Raw genomic sequence first — 19925 nt, 5'->3', positions numbered from 1 at the left:
GCATTGTCAGGATAAAATATTTAAATAAAGACAAAAAATCTGAGTAAAACACACACACACAAACAAAACAACAACAACAACAACAACAAACAAAAAAAGAACTACCAGGTCATCTACTCACAATAAACATGTACCAGACTGAAAAGAGAGAGTGAGATAGGAACCAATCAAAGACAAGAGTGAAGAGAAATTCAATTTGTCGACTGGACGAGCATTTATTTTGGTCGAATATGTTTCTCAGCTCATCCAAGCTGCTTCTTCAGTTCTGGTCAGACGCTGGTGGACACTTCCTTATATCTGTTTTACGGCCTTAGTTCTAATTTGTTTGTGTGATTTTTGCCAAGTTCTCCTGATTCCTGCTGCAGGAGCCCTGGTCTGTGATTGGTGGGGCAGGTCGACGCCCACCTCACCTGCAGCCACCTCCCCCTATTTAAGGAGATGACCAGCACCTGTTCGGGGCTGCTGGCCTTGGTGGCCAGTCTGCCATTTTGGTTTTCGTGTATGTTGTTTAGTTTAGTTCTTTTTGATTTGGTCACTTGATTCTGTTGGTGGATTTATGTGGTTTAATTTGGGGAACTTGTGTCTTAGTTCGTGTGTGTCCCTAAGTTTTACCACTCGTTTTTGTGTAAACCTGCGTGACCCCTTTTCTGGCACAAAACTCTGTTTATTCTGTTGTTCTGTTTCTTGGTTTAGGTTGCTTTCTGTATATTTTAGTCTTTTGTTAACTTACCTTTACAGTCCTGTTAATTAAACATGATTTAATTTATTCCATTTTACATCTTGGTTTTCTTTTTTTTGTTACTTCCCTCACCCCCAAACGAGCTGGGTCCTAACAATCTGTCTGAAGGGAGGAGCTAACTACACTGAAACTACTCTGAAACTAACACATCTACTTGTTTAAAGTTTATGTTAGTTAGTTCGGCCTATTGAACTTGCACTGAGTTTGGGCTCATATTAGCAGAATCATTCAGGGCCATAATGCAGCTTTCACACCTCTGGCCCTGACCTGGATATCCCTATTGTTTATTTACTTTGTTTTTGGTCTGAGGGTGGATTTGTAGATGGGAGCCAGATAATGTCTGAGGGCTCAATTTCTGTTCAAGGATGGATTGTCTTTCCCGTCTCCCATCCCAGTAGTTTCAGTGTAGTTAGTTCCTCCCTGTAGACAGATATAAAGCAGTGTCCACAAGCGTCTGACCAGAACTGAAGCAGCAGCTTGGATGAGCTGAGAACATTTTCGATCCAAATAAACATTTGTCGAATTGGCAAAGTGAATTTCTCCTTTGCTATGGATTCTACCTGGACGACTGAGGGATTTTACACACATTCACGCATGTTTAACACACAAACCCTGCATATTTAGACTGAGTTAGATTGCGTTTTTAAACTCCATACACCTTCACTAAAATGATTTGGATGATTTCAGCCCCAGAAATCATCAAATCTACTGAACAAAACGTACCACTTCATGACAAAAGGTGGAACAGAGCATTTTGAGCTTTGGAGATGAAATGTCTAATAATAAAAGAGTTACTCAAACATGTGTGAATGAAACAAAACACAACTCTAGGTCTGTTTTTGATGAGGTAACAACATTACAACATGACTTAAAGTTCACAAGAGTCAATTCTGTGTAATACGGGACCTTTAAGAAATACTGCGTAAATTCCCTGCGCTAATTGGAATCTGCTCTGGAGTTAAAAATAAGTTCCGATCTTTCCCTCAGTTGGTCATTTATCACTGATGTCAATGGTGAAAGATGAATCACCCAACGTCCTGTTTCTGACCCAAATGAATATAGATTCTTGTCGGGTTTAGTCCGGGCTTTTGTTGAACATGAGGGGAATACTTGACCACATTTTAAACGTCAAATACACCGATCAGTTAAGTTAAAAGTTAGACATGACAAAAGTTCACATTACTAAGTTACTCCGTTCTATTTGACTTTAATGTATTCTACTTAAAGGTCGTCTACGTGATCCTTTCCCCATGTACAGAAGCAAAACTGTACTGTCTTATTCTTATTATAAAGCGTTTTACTGTCTGTTAATCAGGAAGTGTACTTTAGCATACTAGTTGTTACCTTTACAGTCAACTTTACATTGGTCTCTAAAGGCCGCCACACGCTACAGGAGAATGTGCCCAGTTTTGGCTGCGATTTGCTTCTCCCCGAGTTCAGGGAGGTGTGACCCGACTTTTGGTCTTTATGTGCAATTTTTAAGCCGCTATATCGTAACCACCAAACATCAGCAACGCTACGGCAACAGCCAAGAAAACAGCGTCACGAGCAGCTGAAGTGAAGGACACAGAGACGCAAGAAACAAACTTGAGATATAGAGAAAATAAACTTACCTCTCGAAAAGTTGTACATTTAATCACAGGATATTCCCAGGTTTGACTGGCCCACATTGAAAACTTTTTAAGACCTTTGGGTCCGGTCAAGCAGAAGTAAACAGCAAGGCCAAAAATTCAAGTTAATGCATCTGATATAAAAATGTATTGAACAGATACATATGTACTCTAGTTTATGAAACTGTTTACCTTTTTTCTGTCCCATTTTTGGTTCTAAAGTTACATACATTTTAAACAGACCATGTATGAAACATGGAACAAAAATTATTTCCCAAATTTCAAAGACCTGCAAATCATGTAAATAAACTGATGTATTTCATCATATCTTGTGTTATTCCATCTTTGAACTGTTGATGAAGGTACATGATTTTTCAAAAAAAAAGAAAAGTATTTAAAAATGATAAAAAATTTGCTTGGAAGGACTGACATATTTTATAGAAATAATTACCTTTCATTTTGAAGTAATATTAAAGTTTTCGGAAGAAAAAACCTGACAAATTATGTAAAATCCTGCACCTTCTACTTGCTTGCACAATTTTCCCTCCGTTATTTTTCCCTCCGTTACCATGACCTTTCTTAATAAAAAATCTCATTGCTCAAAAAGTAAGAGGTTTTTCAACCTAATCTTGTACCATATGGTAGAAAACTATATGAAGCAAATATTCAAACCAGTTTGTTAAGGATATGTAAGTGAGAACCAAGAGTTATCACTGTTTGGATTTATTGCCCAAAAAGTGCTGCATATTTCATTCCCTCCGTTACTGACATCAGTTTTAAAATTTTTTGTCAACAACTTGAAAGAATATCACAGGTTTAACTTGACCCTGTTGGAGTGTAACTCTTTCCTACATTCTGATACTTTACTTATTTCAATAGTTCCTCTAGTTTCTGAATAAGAGACATTTGAATGTAAAAAATCTGCCTGTTTCCCTCTGTTACCACTTGACTGGACCCCTTTTTAAGACCACTTAAATGAAAATTAAGACCAACATCTCACCCATTATGTGAGTGAAAACCTCCAGATCCAGTTCTAATAATGACCAACCAACTATGGTGCTATATCTAGAATCAAAGAGCCACAGTGGAGTAAACCTACACTTCCCCATGATCCATCCAACATCTTCCTCCACTCTACTGATTCTTTACTCATTACCGCCGGCACCAGAAACCAGAATATTTTTTGTGCATACTCCAAATTGAACATTCATTCAACCCGGTTGAGTTTACAAAAAATAGGCTACTGAAATTTAAGACCTTTGTGTAAAAAATAAGACTTGGCCAACATAATTTAAGACTTTTTAAGGCCTTAATTTACAAACATGAAATTTAAGACATTTTTAAGACTTTTAAGACCCCGTGGCCACCCTGAAGCAGCAGCACCTCATCCATATTATCCACTGAATTTATCCTACATAAATAATGACACGCAGTCCACAAAACAGCGTTATTAATCCAGTTCGAGGCGTAAAAAGGCGAGAGTAGCTCCTCACGAGTGTCTGTTTACATCCAGACCGGAGTAAAGCTGATGAGCGATCGTGACTCTACTCCCTGTGGACTTTATCGACGACTTTCTGTGCATTAAAAATCACGTATCTGAAGTATTGCGCCATATTTCACAGGTAATAATAACACCGTTTTGACTTGTATCTAAACTAGAAGCGCAGTGCTCTGATCTTTTGAACATTTAAGAGTCTCAAAGCGAGTCGTTTTATTGTTTTGATACGAAACAGGTGACACGATCGTAAATCCTGTCGTGCGTGGCGGCCTTAAGAGTTGTGAGAAGCACTTATAAACTCGGAATGCGTAAGGTAAGCGAGGAATAACTCTGAATCGCTGCAAACTGTTTAAAATGAAAACAGTGAAAATGGGGTCAGAGGGGTCAGGATACTGAATAAAAAGTTGATTTAGTGATTTAATTAAACTGAACTGTGACCTGCCCATCCCCAGTAGAGATGCACTGATCCAGATTCCGATACTAAAGCTTTAAATATCTGCTGATTTCCATGGATACCAGAGCAGACACTGAAAACAGCATTTTATTTCCTTTAAAACTAAAATAAAATTAGACAAAACTGGTCCAAATGTGTTATGTAGCTGTTATTTACAGCTCAAATAACTACAGAAAATCTTAGTGTAAATAAAAGTACAAACATTATGAGACTTTCTGACCCGTAAATAGTCTTACTTCATCAAATCACCACTTTATGCCCAACCAGGATATCGGCGTAGTCGATATTTGGAAGCCGATATCCGATCCAGCAAATTTTTCAGTGTCCCTAGTCCTCAAAGCTCTTTAAAGGTGCATTGTGTAACTTTTCTGGTGGAGGGTCTGTCAAATGGTTTTCTCTGTGGACATGGCTTTGTTTTGAATGATTGTTTTTTTTTTTTTCTTTTAATTAAAGACAACAGAATGTAACATTTAACAAATTACAATAATTAACATAAAAACAAAATAGAAAAATATAGAATAAAACAACAAAACCTGCACCACCACCCCATTTTTTACATTTTCTGTCACTTAACTCATATTATTTTCACTGTCATTTCCTTTCATCATCTTTTACTATTTATTATAATCTTAAAGCATAATTTTTTATTTTTTTTTAACTTAGTTTTTATTAAGTTTAAGATATCACAGCTTGTGCATTATGGTCAGTTACAAAGCCATTTACATATATGTTAAAATGGACAAATGCACAAGTATTAGTATTAGTATATAGAAAAACAAAACAAAAACATAATAATAATCATAAAAATAAGTACATAAATTCATAAAAAAAAGACATGCTAAGTTTGTTGGAATAAAAGAGCAAACATGGGACTCCATCTCTTAATGAAGAGCTCTCTGTTAAATCTCAAAGAATAAGTGATTTGCTCCATCCGATAAATCTCTCCCACCTTTTCAATCCATATATGATAAGTGGGCGAGTCAGGGCACAACCATTTAATAGTTATATATTTAAGTGCAGCAGTCAGTAAAATTCTTAAGAGGTATTTTTTATCGTTTCCTCCAAAACCTTCTGGGATTAACCCTAAAATGGCGAGCTGTGGTTCTCTAACAAATGATCGCTGAAATACTGTATTGAGAGCTGCCAAAACATCACTCCAGAACAGACCGATCTTTGGACAAGTCCAAAATCTGTGAGTATGACTTCCTAGGTAGGCACCACAGTTTCGCCAGCAGGTATCAGGATTTACAGGATTCATTTCAGCTGTGATCTCTGGTGTCCTGAAAAATCTTGTGATTATTTTCCATTTAAACTCCCTCCACAGACCAGAGTTTGTCACCACGTGTGCTTCAGTGCAAACATCTCCCCACTTATCTTAAAGGTTGTATAGAGGATTTTCCAAGGAACGAGAAATCCAGCGACTGTTTGTCCTTATTCAAATGTTGCGCATGCGTGAAACCACCCCCCTCCCCTACAGCTCCTACGTAGAAACGCCTCCTCCCGCCTCCTCTTTACACCAGAAACAGGTTTGTTTACAGCCGGTGCTGCACATGACTTGTAAACAACTAACTACAGTGTTGGTTAGGCAAGACTGAGAAGTGAGGAGCGGGGGGAGCGGGTGTGCGGACATTTCGTGCGTGGAGAAGTGAGGAGCAGGGAGAGAGGAGAGGAGAGGGGAGACGGGAGCGGTGCACGGAGATTCCGTGCCCGGAGAAGTGAGGAGCAGGGGGAAGAGTGGAACGGGCAGCGGGGAGAGGAGCAGGAAAGGGGTGCAGAGAAGGTTGCGCGGAGATTCAGTGCGAATGAACTAGCTACAACACACAGCAGCAAGCGGACTCTTTCTTTGCATTGAAAATGACGTTTTCAGACATAGGATATCGCTTTCGTGTCCTGAAAAACGTTTGTCTAGCTCTTGGAAATAAAGTACGTTTTCATAATAAGCAGAAGTTTCCTGTCCAGGAGTAATTTGTGGACCAGTGGTTCAGTCTTTAGACCCTGCGTCTGCTTCAGTTGCGCCATCGCTGGAATGAATCACCTTAGTTTGGCTTCGCTGCTTTTCCCCTTGTCTTCTTCTTTCAGCGACCTCAAAAACTGACTTTCTTTTGCGGCGAACTGCTCCTGGATTCTTGTAGGAGTATAGGTCAAAAAAAGCCGCTAAGAACTGCTGCGTTGGTGGAGTAAACAGCGTCTGTGCGTCTTGTGTCTGTGGACTGCGTGACAGTCGTACGTAAACCACGTACCGGCGGCGCGCAGGCAAGTCAGTTACACTAGAAACGTAGGGAGATTGATTGACAGCCTGTCAGCTAACAGATAACGAGGCAGTGTCGTTATCTATTGGTAAATGTTTAGCCCCACCACGTCCAGAGTTGATGAATTTTTATTCTCTTTTTTTTGGTCATCATAATTACAAGGCTACTGCACCTCTATAATCTATCATTGACAATTTGAAACAAAACAAAATCCTCCATACAACCTTTAAAGCATATTTTTAAAGGCATTTTTCTTTTTTTTTTCTTTTTTTTTAATCTGGGATGTTTCACAGTATGGTATTAAACTCTTCTTCATGGAGACCAAACCAGACCAAGCTACAGGTCAGATCTGTGGAGAGGTGACCCCGCACACAGTCAGAATACTTTTCTTTCTAGGTATTTTTGAGAATTTAATACATGTAATAGCTGTTTAATGTCGCACCGTGGAACATTTCAGGCAGAGCAATGACATATTTATAGAAACAAGCAGGTGAGGGACTCCCAACCAAAAAGTTACACAGTGCACCTTTAAAATGTTCTTTTCTCTGGACGATTATTGCTCCATTAAATATAAGCCTTCTCGTTATGTTAACAGCTTCCGCCCACAAGCTGTTATAAGCTTCAACAATACAGTTTGAACTTTGATGTGGATCCATAATATTTTTTTTTAGCTACTTAATCTTTTGAACCTTGTTTGTTTCACGGAGCCAATATGACGTCTGTAATGATTGTTTGTTTATGTGGTTGTTTTTAATGTCTCATGGTGCACTTTGGGCTATATTTTGCGCACATATTTTCCAATGTGGTTTTTAATTACCAATGGCAAATAAACAAACTTAACCTAAGTTTCATTGTTGTCGACCAATCACATCACAGGGGCAGAGTTTAGAGGCATTTAATAAAAGTCTGCCACTGGATATGACAGGGTGGCCTGATTCACTTCGTACAAACCGTCTGACCTCGCAGTGTTAGAATTCACTCGCTCAAAGGTAGGAGAGTACTTTTTTTTATTTAACCAACCACTGCTCTTTGGTCGTGACGTATGTAATGCGCCGCTAACGGGGCTAACTGGTATATTAAGCTTTTCCCAAATCCCGTAGGAAGAAGGACAATAACGTCTTTCCCTTTGATAAAATTCACCAAACATTCTTTATTTCAGCTTTAAATCCTCGATCTTGGGAATCGTTGCAAACACAGAATGTATGGCTCTTCGCTGATTGGCTGTTGCCCAAACTTGCACTTCAGGGGTTTTTGCGAATCATCTAGTGCTGGGGTGTCCAACCTTTTTTCCTCTAGGGCCACATTTCTAAACACAGACAAAGCAGAGGGCTGATCGAGGGCCGTAGACTGGTGCTCAGTGCAGTGAATAATTGAAAAATGTGTTTGTTTATCACATTAGAATGAGCCATCAATCTTTATTCATGCTAAGATCTTTAAAACCACACACTAAATATTAAATATTTGCTTTAGCAAGGCAGATTTTCAAAAAACTTGCAGTAAAAAGCAAATTTTTAATTGATGTAAGGTCATTTGGGCCAAGTCACCTGGAAGTCTGAGGGCCAAGAAAAATTTGGCCCATGGGCCTGAATTTTTGAACTCTGAATTTCATAGTTTGAACATGGTTGTTTTAGCGTATTCTGATTCCTGACCTAGTCGGAGAGAAATGAAATTGAGTGGAGGCACTAGGTGGTACCAGCCTGACTAAGGAAAGGGCCACTAAACACCAAAATCACTTTTTTCTACTGATTACCTGTGTTAATGTGTCTAAACTAGAAATGTATGCATATCGCTGAACTAATTTTAGTGCATATTTGTTAAAAATCGTACTTTTGGGTTAAAAGCCATGTCTGTAACGGCCTCTTTAGGGCCAACTATTCATTCATTCAGCATTCATGGTCCTGTTGAGATGTTTGTTTTTCAATAAAGAGGTGAACGTGACTACTGTATTTTCCGCACCATAGGGCACGCACATAAGCCTCCAACCCCATCAAAAAACAACCGCGCGCCCCACAATTCAGAGCGCACTATACACGAATCCACTCAGGTGTCCCAGCACGACTTCAGTAAACTACAAAGCCGCACCACCCGCAGAACACACGCAAACACACACGGAGCAGACAGCGACCGCAAGGCGAAAATCACCCACAGACACACTCATCACTCCACGCCGACGAGGAACGGAGGAACGAACCGAAAAAGCGAGTGCAATGTGCCGCTTCTAGACACGACTGAACAACTGAGTCACTGCGAACACGCCGACAATCCAGCGATCCCAGACAGCACCTCCCTACACGCCACAACTGAACAAAGCCCAGAGTCACCGTGAACGCCACAAACAAACAAAACCACTCACCCATCACACTGTTGTGTTTCTTTTAAAGTCCAGTGTGGTTTATTTGTGAAAAAAGTTTGAAAATAGACCATTAGTGCGTTATAATCCAGAGCGCCCAATGATTGTAACTTTATGTTAGAGGGACTTAACAGCACAAATCATCTCACCTGTTGTAGTTCCAGTTTAAACCAGCTCTTCGTGGTCAGACTGTGTCAAAATAAAACTCAGATTAAAGTCTAAATTGAGTAACGGAGCTTCAGACAGAGCAGTGCCTTCAATTAGCGTCACAATCCCCGAGAAATCAGCTGCAAATGAATAAAAACAATCCGCTACACGTTATAATACACAATGCAGCTTTCTATGTTTATGTTTTATGCATGTCTGTACAAATCTTGACATTAACCTTACAAACTTAATTCAATTGACTTCAAAACAGATCCATCAACCGGGGCATCTGATCTAATTTACCCGGAAACAGGATAACAATTACATGCCCAATTGCACATACATGTAAATTACCCCGTTATTATATTATTACGTATGTGAGATGTGTAACTTTGGACTGTCTCTCTCTGACGCAGGGCAATAAGCAAGATAAACTCCCACGGAACCAGGGACTCGGCGAAAAGGTTCCACAAAATGAGGAGCGAGTGGAAGATGGCCAAAATCGCCCTGATCGTCATTCTGCTGTTCGTGATCTCGTGGGCCCCGTACTCCTGCACGGCCCTCACCGCCTTTGCTGGGTACGTGATTTCACGACGGGGAATGTGCGACGGTTTGACGATGTGTTTAAAGAGCGGGTATTACGTCAAATTTGTGTTTGTTTTCTCGGGTTTTTGAGCCTCGGCGAAAACATGTTTGCAGGAGAGAGACGGGAGAATAGAGAGGAGAGAGACAGAAGAAGAGAGAAAGAGATAAGAGAGGAGAGAGAGACAAGAGAGAGAAACGAGGGAGACAGGAGAGTAAGGAGAGAAAGACGGGAGGAGAGAGAGGAGAGACAGAGAGGAGAGAGACGGGAAAAACAAAAGAAGAGACAGACAGAAGAAGAGAGAGACTGAAAAGGAGAGAAAGAGGAGAGGAGAGAGGCAGGAGAAACAAAAGAAGAAAGAGACAAGAGAGAAAAGACAGGAGAGGAAAGAGAGAGTCAGGAGAATAGAGAGGAGAGAGACAGAAGAAGAGAGAAAGAGATAAGAGAGGAGAGAGAGACAAGAGAGAGAAACGAGGGAGACAGGAGAGTAATGAGAGAAAGACGGGAGGAGAGAGAAGGAGAGAGACAGGAGGATAGAGAGGAGAGAGACAGAGAGGAGAGAGACGGGAGAACAGAGAAAGAAATAAGAGAGGAGAGAGAAAGGTGAGAGACAGGAGAATAGAGAGGAGAGACAGAGAGGAGAGAGACGGGAAAAACAAAAGAAGAGACAGACAGAAGAAGAGAGAGACTGAAAAGGAGAGAAAGAGGAGAGGAGAGAGGCAGGAGAAACAAAAGAAGAAAGAGACAAGAGAGAAAAGACAGGAGAGGAAAGAGAGAGTCAGGAGAATAGAGAGGAGAGAGACAGGAGAAGAGAGAAAGAGATAAGAGAGAGAGAGAGACAAGAGAGAGAAACGAGGGAGACAGGAGAGTAATGAGAGAAAGACGGGAGGAGAGAGAAAGGCAAGAGACAGAGAGGAGAGAGACGGGAAAAACAAAAGAAGAGACAGACAGAAGAAGAGAGAGACTGAAAAGGAGAGAAAGAGGAGAGGAGAGAGGCAGGAGAAACAAAAGAAGAAAGAGACAAGAGAGAAAAGACAGGAGAGGAAAGAGAGAGTCAGGAGAATAGAGAGGAGAGAGAAAGGAAAAGACAGGGACAGGAGAAACAAAAGAAGAGAGACAGAAGACGATAGATGCAGAAGAAAAGAGAGGAGAGAGAGACAGAGAGAGAGAGACAGGAGAGGAGACGGAGAGAGAGAGGGGCAGAAGAGGGACAGGCGAAGAGAGAGACAGGAGAAACAAAAGAAGAGAGAGATGAAGAGGAGAGAAAGAGACAAGAGGAGAGAGACAGGAGAGTTAAGAGAGAGATAGGAGCAAAGAGAGGAGAGACAGGAGAAACAAAAGAAGAAAGACAGATGAAGAGAGAAACAGAAGAGAAAGAGACAAGAGGGGAGGAGAGGGACAGGCGAAGAGAGCGACAGGAGAAACAAAAGAAGAGGTAGACAGAAGAAGAGAGAGACATAAGAGGAGAGAGAGAGAGACAGGACAGGAGAGAGACAGGTGAGAGAAACAAAAGAAGAGACAGACAGAAGAGGACAGAGACAGAAGACGAGAGAAAGAGACAGCAGAGAAGAGAGAGAGAAACAGAAAGAGAAGACAGGCAGAAGAGAGAGACAGAGGAGAGAGGACAGAAGAGGAGAGAGAGAGAGAAGAAGAGACAGGAGCGGAGAGAGAGACACAGGTGAAGAGAGAGACAGGAGAAACAAAAGAAGAGGCAGACAGAAGAAGAGAGAAACAGAGAGAGAGAGAGAGAGAGAGGAAAGAAACAGGGGAATTGAGAGGAGAGACAGAGAGAAGAGAGACAGGAGAAACAAAAGAAGAGAGAGACAGAAGAGAGATGAAGAGGAGAGGAGGAGAGAAGAGAGACAGGAGAAACAAAAGAAGAGAGAGACAGAAGAGAGATGAAGAGGAGCGAAAGAGACAAGAGAGAGAGAGAGAAAGAGACAAGAGAGAAGAGAGAAAGAGACAAGAGAGGAGAGAGACAGGAGAAACAAAAGAAGAGAGAGACAGAAGAAGAGAGAGATGAAGAGGAGAGAAAGAGACAAGAGAGAAGAGAGAAAGAGAGAAGAGAGAGAGAGAGAAGAAGAGAGAAAGAGACAAGAGAGAGAGAGAGAGAAAGAGACAAGAGAGAGAGAGAGAGAGAGAGACAAGAGAGGAGAGAGAGAAAGAGACAAGAGAGGAGAGAGAGAAAGAGACAAGAGAGGAGAGAGAGAAAGAGAGAGAGAGAGAGAAAGAGACAAGAGAGAGAGAGAGAGAGAGAGACAAGAGAGAGAGAGAGAGAGAAAGAGAGGAGAGAGAGAAAGAGACAAGAGAGAGAGAGAGAAAGAGACAAGAGAGGAGAGAGAGAGAGAGAGAGAGAGAGAGAGAGAGAGAGAGAGAGAGACAAGAGAGGAGAGAGAGAAAGAGACAAGAGAGGAGAGAGAGAGAGGAGACAAGAGAGGAGAGAGAGAAAGAGACAAGAGAGGAGAGAGAGAGAGAGACAAGAGAGGAGAGAGAGAAAGAGACAAGAGAGGAGAGAGACAGGAGAAACAAAAGAAGAGAGAGACAGAAGAAGAGAGAGAGAAGAGGAGAGAAAGAGACAAGAGAGAAGAGAGAGAAAGAGATGAGAGAGGAGAGAGAGAAAGAGACGAGAGAGGAGAGAGAGAAAGAGACAAGAGAGGAGAGAGACAGGAGAAACAAAAGAAGAAAGACAGAAGAAGAGAGAGACAGAAGAGGACAGAGACAGAAGAAGAGAGAAACAGAAGAGGAGAGAAAGAGAGGAGAGAGAGAGACAGAGAGGACAGGTGAAGAGAGAGACACAGGTGAAGAGAGAGACACAGGTGAAGAGAGAGACACAGGTGAAGAGAGAGACACAGGTGAAGAGAGAGACACAGGCGAAGAGAGAGACAGGTGAAGAGAGAGAGAAGAGAGAGACAGGGTGAGAGAGAGACAGCAAGAAGAGAGAGAGAGAAAGAAAGAAGAGACAGAAAAAGAGAAAGAAGAGGAAAGAGAGAGTGAGTGGATAGTGATTGTGTTGTTTATGATCTCGGGCTTCGTGCTCCTCACTGCTTTTGCTGAGTTTGTGATCTTATGACAGGGAATGTGTAACTATACGACGACGTGTTTAAAGAGCGGCTATTATGCAAAACTTTTTTTTTTTTTTTTTTTTTAGCTTTTTTGAGCCTCATCACAAACATGTCTGGAGAAGTTTCAGATGCTCAGGCCACAAGCTTGTGTCATCCACGCTCCCACACCGCAGCGCTCCGTAAATATACAAAAATATGATACAAAACTGTACACAGAAACTTGATAAACACGAGCAGGATGCACTCTTTCCTCGCTTCCTTCTCCTCGATTCCTCTCCTCGATTCTGCAGGAAATGTTTGAGGAAGTCCCACCCACAGACGGAGGAGACACGAGGAGGAAAGAGGATGCAAACGCTTCGCCGAGACCAATAAAGTTTCATTCTTTTCTCTGATGTCTGTGCTCCTGAAGACTCCCTCATGTTTGCTCCTTCCTTCCGAGGTTTTCTTTGGGACACCGCTCAATATGACACGTTTGATTGACAGCTGAGAAATGAAGGATCGAGGAGAGGAATCGAGGAGAAGGAAGCGAGGAAAGAGAAAGGGGAGCAAAGGAGGGGCATCAAAAAAGAAAATTAAACTCATAAAACATGTTAATCCGTTCGGCAATAAAAGGCAACATGGTCATCAAATACATTATGTGTTCGCTGTTAATACACCACAGAATTAAACTCCCACAGTCATGGACAGTGTTGGGACTAACGTTATAAAAGTTAATAAAAGTAACAATTTATTGTGATGCGTTGCTTTTTGCTGTAACGCAGTAATGTTCGGCATTACAGGGAAAAACATAGTACTATTTTACTCGGTACAAATGTCAGTAAAGAGCATCACTGTGCTTTTTTAACCTGGATTGAAGTGGTGGGTTTTTCGTTTTTCTTCATACAAACTCGCGGTGATATCAGCAGCGGTGAAACGCCGGAGACGCGACCACGTAGACCGTCGGGTGACCGCGAGCGAAAGGACCAGAACTTCCTGGTCCTGGTTCAGCTCTGGTTTAGTCCTGGTTTAGTCCTAGATTAGTCCTGGTTTAGTCCTGTTTTAGTCCCAGTTTAGTCCTATTTAGTCCTGATTTAGTCCTAGTTTAGTCGTAGTTTAGTCCTGGTTTAGTCCTAGTTTAGTCCTGGTTTAGTGCTGTTTTAGTCCTAGTTTAGTCCTGGTTTAGTCCTGGTTTAGTCCTGGTTTAGTCCTAGTTTAGTCCTGGTTTAGTCCTGGTTTAGTCCTAGTTTAGCCTAGTTTAGTCCTGTTTAGTCCTGGTTTAGTCCTGGTTTAGTCCTGGTTTAGTCCTGGTTTAGTCCTAGTTTAGTCCTGGTTTAGTACTGTTTTAGCCCTAGTTTAGACCTAGTTTAGTCCTGGTTTAGTCCTGGTTTAGTCTGTTTTAGTCCTGGTTTAGTCCTGGTTTAGTCTGGTTTAGTCCTAGTTAGTCCTGGTTTAGTCCTGGTTCTAGTTTTAGTCCTGGTTTAGTACTGTTTTAGCCCTAGTTTAGTCCTGGTTTAGTCCTGGTTTAGTCCTAGTTTAGTCCTGGTTTAGTCCTAGTTTAGTCCTGGTTTAGTGCTGTTTTAGTCCCTAGTTTAGTCCTGGTTTAGTCCTGGTTTAGTCCTGGTTTAGTCCTAGTTTAGTCCTGGTTTAGTGCTGTTTTAGCCCTAGTTTAGTCCTGGTTTAGTCCTGGTTTAGTCCTGGTTTAGTCCTAGTTTAGTCCTGGTTTAGTCCTAGTTTAGTCCTGGTTTAGTCCTGGTTTAGTCCTGTTTAGTCCTGTTTAGTCCTGGTTTAGTCCTGGTTTAGTCCTCTGGTTTAGTCCTGGTTTAGTCCTAGTTTAGTCCTGGTTTAGTCCTGGTTTAGTCCCTGGTTTAGTCCTAGTTAGTCCTGGTTTAGTCCTGTTTAGTCCTGGTTTTAGTCCTGGTTTAGTCCTGGTTTAGTCCTGGTTTAGTCCTAGTTTAGTCCTGTTTAGTCCTGGTTTAGTCCTAGTTTAGTCCTGGTTTTAGTCCTTGTTTAGTTCCTAGTTTAGTCCTGGTTTAGTCCTGGTTTAGTCCTAGTTTAGTCCTGGTTTAGTCCTGTTTTAGTCCTAGTTTAGTCCTGGTTTAGTCCTAGTTTTAGTCCTGGTTTAGTCTGTTTTAGTCCTGGTTTAGTCCTAGTTTAGTCCTGGTTTAGTCTGGTTCAGTCCTAGGTTTAGTCCTGGTTTAGTGCCTGTTTTAGTCCTGGTTTAGTCCTGGTTTAGTCCTGGTTTAGTCCTGGTTTAGTCCTAGTTTAGTCCTGGTTTAGTCCTGGCTGTTTTAGTCCTAGTTTTTAGTCCTGGTTTAGTCCTGTTTTAGTCCTAGTTTAGTCCTGGTTTAGTCCTGGTTTAGTCCTGGTTCAGTCCATATATGGCTCAAAATTACTTTGAAATGACAGAAACAAGTGATAAATTACACATTACAATTTTAAAGTAACTCTCCCAACAGTGGTCATGGAAATCCTGGAAAAGTCATGGAAATTGAAAATGTCATTTTCCAGACCTGAAAAAGTCATGAAATTTTATAAATTCAATGAATGTTTTGGAAAAGTCAAGGAATTTTAGTATCTCTTTCACGCAACTACAGTGTTCTGTTAAGTTCTCTTTAGACAATTATGATTATTTCTGAACGTCTGCACCTTTTGTTTAAAAGAGACGACAATAAACGCACTGACAGTATTTTGAATGTTAAAAAACTAAAACCAAACCATAAGGTGAGTGGAAAAAGTTAACATTTCATATTTAGCCCTGAAAGTAGATGCTGTAAAATCATGAAAAAGTTTTGAAATTTTGTCATTGAAAATCCTAAAATACAGCCTCTTTAAATAAATTGGTTACCTAACTTTTTGTGAATGTCGTAACTGTAGTAAAAACACAAACAGAAGGTTGTTTTACTTGCGTGCATTGTGTGCTTTTTGCCGTGGTGATGTTACCGCTTTGTCTGGAATGTTTCACAGTGTGGCATTAAACCTTCCTATCTTCATATAGACCAAACCAGACCAAGTTACAGGTCAGATCTGTGGAGAGGCGACCCCGCTCACAGTCAGAATGTTGTTTTTCTAGGTATTTTTAAGCTATAAAAACCACCTGGAATAGAATAAATGTAGAAAAAGTAGAGTTTGTTTAATGTCACACTGTGGAACATTCAGGTTCAGGAGCAGGTCTAGAACAGGATGAGTGATAAATGAGGGTCATTACTCTGACAAACAATAATGTGAAGTAAAGAGTTGATAACATTGTTTGTGTGGTACATTTTGTATAATCACGATCGTTGTAATTATAGGTCATGAAAACTCAAGTCCGGTGAAGCTTAAGGAGATTATGTTTTTCTTTAGCGGAGTCGCCCTCTCCACATAAGAGCGGTGAGCTGAGAGTCCAGCGGGACACAACTCTGTGGTGCTATTCACGGCATGTCCCACCGGAGAAGAGACGATGGGGCAAAGAGACACACAGGAGAGAGACCAAAGAGAGAGAGAGAAGAGAGAGGAGAGAGACAGAAGAGGAGAGAGACAAAAGAAGAGACAGAAGAGAGAAAGAGACATGAGAGGAGAGAGAGACAGGCAGGAGAGAGACAAAAGAAGAGAGAGAGAGAAGAGAGAGATGGGAGAGAAACAGGAGAGGAAAAGAGAGAGACAGAAGAGGAGAGAGATAAAAGAAGAGACAAAAGAGAGAGACATGAGAGGAGAGAGAGACAGGCAGGAGAGAGACAAGTGAGAGAAGAGAGAAACGAGAGACAGAAGAGGAGAGAGACAAAAGAAGAGACAGAAGAGAGAGAGAGAGAGAGACATGAGAGGAGAGAGAGAGAGACAAAAGAAGAGAGAGAGAAGAGAGAGATGGGAGAGAAACAGGAGAGGAAAAGAGAGAGACAGAAGAAGAGAGAGATAAAAGAAGAGACAAAAGAGAGAGAGAGAGACATGAGAGGAGAGAGAGACAGGCAGGAGAGAGACAAGAGAGAGAAGAGAGAAACGAGAGACAGAAGAGGAGAGAGACAAAAGAAGAGACAGAAGAGAGAGAGAGAGAGAGACATGAGAGGAGAGAGAGAGAGACAAAAGAAGAGAGAGAGAAGAGAGAGATGGGAGAGAAACAGGAGAGGAAAAGAGAGAGACAGAAGAGGAGAGAGATAAAAGAAGAGACAGAAGAGAGAGAGAGAGACATGAGAGGAGAGAGAAGAGAGAGATAGGAGAGAAACAGGAGAGGAAAAGAGAGAGACAGAAAAGGAGAGAGACTGAAGAGAGAGATGGGAGAGAAACAGGAGAGGAGAAAGAAGAGAAAGAGAGAGAGAGACAAGAGAGGAGAGAGCGACAGACAGGAAAGAGACAAGAAGAGACAGGAGAGAGAAAGAGAGACAAGAGAGGAGAGAGACAAAAGAAGAGAGAGAGAGAAGAGAGAGATGGGAAAGAAACTGGAGAGGAAAAGAGAGAGACAGAAGAGGAGAGAGACAAAAGAAGAGACAGAAGAGAGACAGGAGAGGAGAAAGAAGAGAGAGAGAGAGAGAGACAAGAGAGCGACAGACAGGAAAGAGACAAAAGAAGAGAGAAGAGTGAGATAGGAGAGAAACAGGAGAGGAAAAGAGAGAGACAGAAGAGGAGAGACACAAAAGAAGAGACAGAAGAGAGAGAGAGAAAAGAGAGGAGAGAGAGACGAGGGGAGAGACAAAAGAAGAGAGAGAGAGAAGAGAGAGGAGAGAAACGAGAGACAGAAGAGGAGAGAGACAAAAGAAGAGACAGAAGAGAGAGACATGAGAGGAGAGAGAGACAGGCAGGAGAGAGACAAAAGAAGAGACAGAAGAGAGAGACATGAGAGGAGAGAGAGACAGGCAGGAGAGAAGAAAAGAGAGACAGAAAGAGAGAGACATGAGAGGAGAGAGAGAGGCAGGAAGAGAGACAAAAGAAGAGAGAGAGAGAAGAGAGAGATGGGGGAGAAACAGGAGAGGAAAAGAGAGAGACAGAAGAGGAGAGAGACAAAAGAAGAGACAGAAGAGAGAGAGAGACATGAGAGGAGAGAGAGACAAAAGAAGAGAGAGAGAGAAGAGACAGATGGGGGAGAAACAGGAGAGGAAAAGAGAGACAGAAGAGGAGAGAGACAAAAGAAGAGACAGAAGAGAGAGAGACAGGCAGGAGAGAGACAAAAGAAGAGAGAGAGAGAAGAGAGTGATGGGAGAGAAACAGGAGAGGAAAAGAGAGAGACAAGAGAGGAGAAAGAAGAGAGAGACAAGAGAGGAGAGAGAGACAGACAGGAGAGACAGAGAGAGAGAGAGAGAGACAAAAGAAGAGACAGAAGAGAGAGAGAGACATGAGAGGAGAGAGAGACAGGCAGGAGAGAGACAAAAGAAGAGAGAGAGAAGAGAGAGATGGGAGAGAAACAGGAGAGGAAAAGAGAGAGACAGAAGAGGAGAGAGACAAAAGAAGAGACAGAAGAGAGAGAGAGACATGAGAGGAGAGAGAGACAAAAGAAGAGAGAGAGAGAAGAGACAGATGGGGGAGAAACAGGAGAGGAAAAGAGAGACAGAAGAGGAGAGAGACAAAAGAAGAGACAGAAGAGAGAGAGACAGGCAGGAGAGAGACAAAAGAAGAGAGAGAGAGAAGAGAGTGATGGGAGAGAAACAGGAGAGGAAAAGAGAGAGACAAGAGAGGAGAAAGAAGAGAGAGACAAGAGAGGAGAGAGAGACAGACAGGAGAGACAGAAGAGAGAGAGACAAAAGAAGAGACAGAAGAGAGAGAGACATGAGAGAGAGAGAGAGACAGGCAGGAGAAGAGACAAAGAGAGAGAGAGAAGAGAGAGATGGGAGAGAAACAGGAGAGGAAAAGAGAGAGACAGAAGAGGAGAGAGACAAAAGAAGAGACAGAAGAGAGAGAGAGAAAAGAGAGGAGAGAGAGACGAGGGGAGAGACAAAAGAAGAGAGAGAAGAGAGAGATGGGAGAGAAACAGGAGAGGAAAAGAGAGAGACAGAAGAGGAGAGAGACAAAAGAAGAGACGGAAGAGAGACAAGAGAGGAGAAAGAAGAGAGAGAGAGACAAGAGAGGAGAGACAGAAGAGAGAGAGAGACATGAGAGGAGAGAGAGACAGGCAGGAGAGAGACAAGAAGAGACAGGAGAGGAGAGAGAGAAAAGAGAGGAGAGAGACAAAAGGAGAGTGCAACAGAAGAGAGAGACATGGGAGAGAAACAGAAGAGGAGAGAGAGAGAGGAGAGAGAGGAGAGAGGACAAAAGAAGAGAGAGAGAGACAGGAAAGAGATACAGAAAAGTGAAACAAAAGAAGGAGCAGAAGAAGAGAGAGACAAAAGAAGAGAGACAGAAGACAGACAGAAGAGAGACAGGAGAGAAGAGAAAGAGATGGGAGAGAGACAGAAGAGGTGCGAAAGAGGAGAATAGAGACAAAAGAGGAGAGAGAGAGAAGAGAGAGAAAAGAAGAGATAGAAGAGGAGAGAGACATGAGGGACACAAAAGAAGAGAGAGACAGGAGAGAAGTGGAGAGAGATAGGAAAGGAGAGGGACCGAAGAGAAGAGAGAGACACGAAAGGAGGGAGAAGATGAGGGAAACAGAAAGGGAGAGAGAGACAGGAGAGGGGCAAGAGAGAAAAAAGAAGAGGCAGAAGAAGAGAGAGACAGGAGAGGAGAGAGAGACAAGAGAAGAGGCAGAAGAAGAGAAAGAAAGAGCGGAGAGAGGGAAAGAAGAAGAGAGAGGCACAGGCGAGGAAAGAGACACGAGAGAATACAGACAGTAGAGGAGAGAGGGACAGGAGAAAAGAGACAGAAGAGGAGAGAGAGACAGTAGAGGAGAGAGAGACAGTAGAGGAGAGAGAGAGAGAGAGAGAGGGAAGAGAGAGAGAAGAGAGAGAGAGGGACAGTAGAGGAGAGAGAGAAGAGGGACAGTAGAGGAGAGAGGGACAGTAGAGGAGAGAGAGAGAGAAGTAGAGGAGAAGAGAGAGAGAGGGACAGAGAGGAGAGAGAGACAGAGAGAGAGAGAGAGGAGAGAGAGACAGTAGAGGAGAGAGAGGACAGTAGAGGAGAGAGAGACAGTAGAGAGAGAGAGAGAGACAGTAGAGGAGAGAGAGAGTAGAGGAGAGAGAGAGACAGTAGAGGAGAGAGAGACAGTAGAGGAGAGAGAGACAGTAGAGGAGAGAGAGAGAGAGACAGTAGAGGAGAGAGAGAGCAGAGAGAGGGAGCAGTAGAGGAGAGAGAGAGAGAGGAGAGGGAGAGAGACAGTAAAAGAGAAGAGAGAGCAGTAGAGGAGAGAGAGAGACAGTA

General features: G+C 42.2%; 1 protein-coding gene across 1 annotated transcript in view; it reads left to right on the top strand.

The window, feature by feature from the left end:
* The window catches only part of LOC110159514 (melanopsin-A-like), a 170616-nt gene that overhangs the window by 116126 nt on the left and 34565 nt on the right, over positions 1-19925 (top strand). The window contains exon 6 of the mRNA XM_055150565.1: positions 9464-9625. Within this exon, the coding sequence (XP_055006540.1) occupies positions 9464-9625 (162 nt within the window). The remainder of the gene's footprint in view (positions 1-9463; positions 9626-19925) is intronic.

Source organism: Boleophthalmus pectinirostris, unplaced genomic scaffold, assembly GCF_026225935.1.
Source record: "Boleophthalmus pectinirostris isolate CB_2022bp ecotype Guang Dong unplaced genomic scaffold, ASM2622593v1 HiC_scaffold_14, whole genome shotgun sequence".
Taxonomy (NCBI): domain Eukaryota; kingdom Metazoa; phylum Chordata; class Actinopteri; order Gobiiformes; family Gobiidae; genus Boleophthalmus; species Boleophthalmus pectinirostris.
The sequence above is the reverse complement of the archived record's forward strand: the minus strand, read 5'-3'. Positions and strand labels throughout refer to the sequence as shown.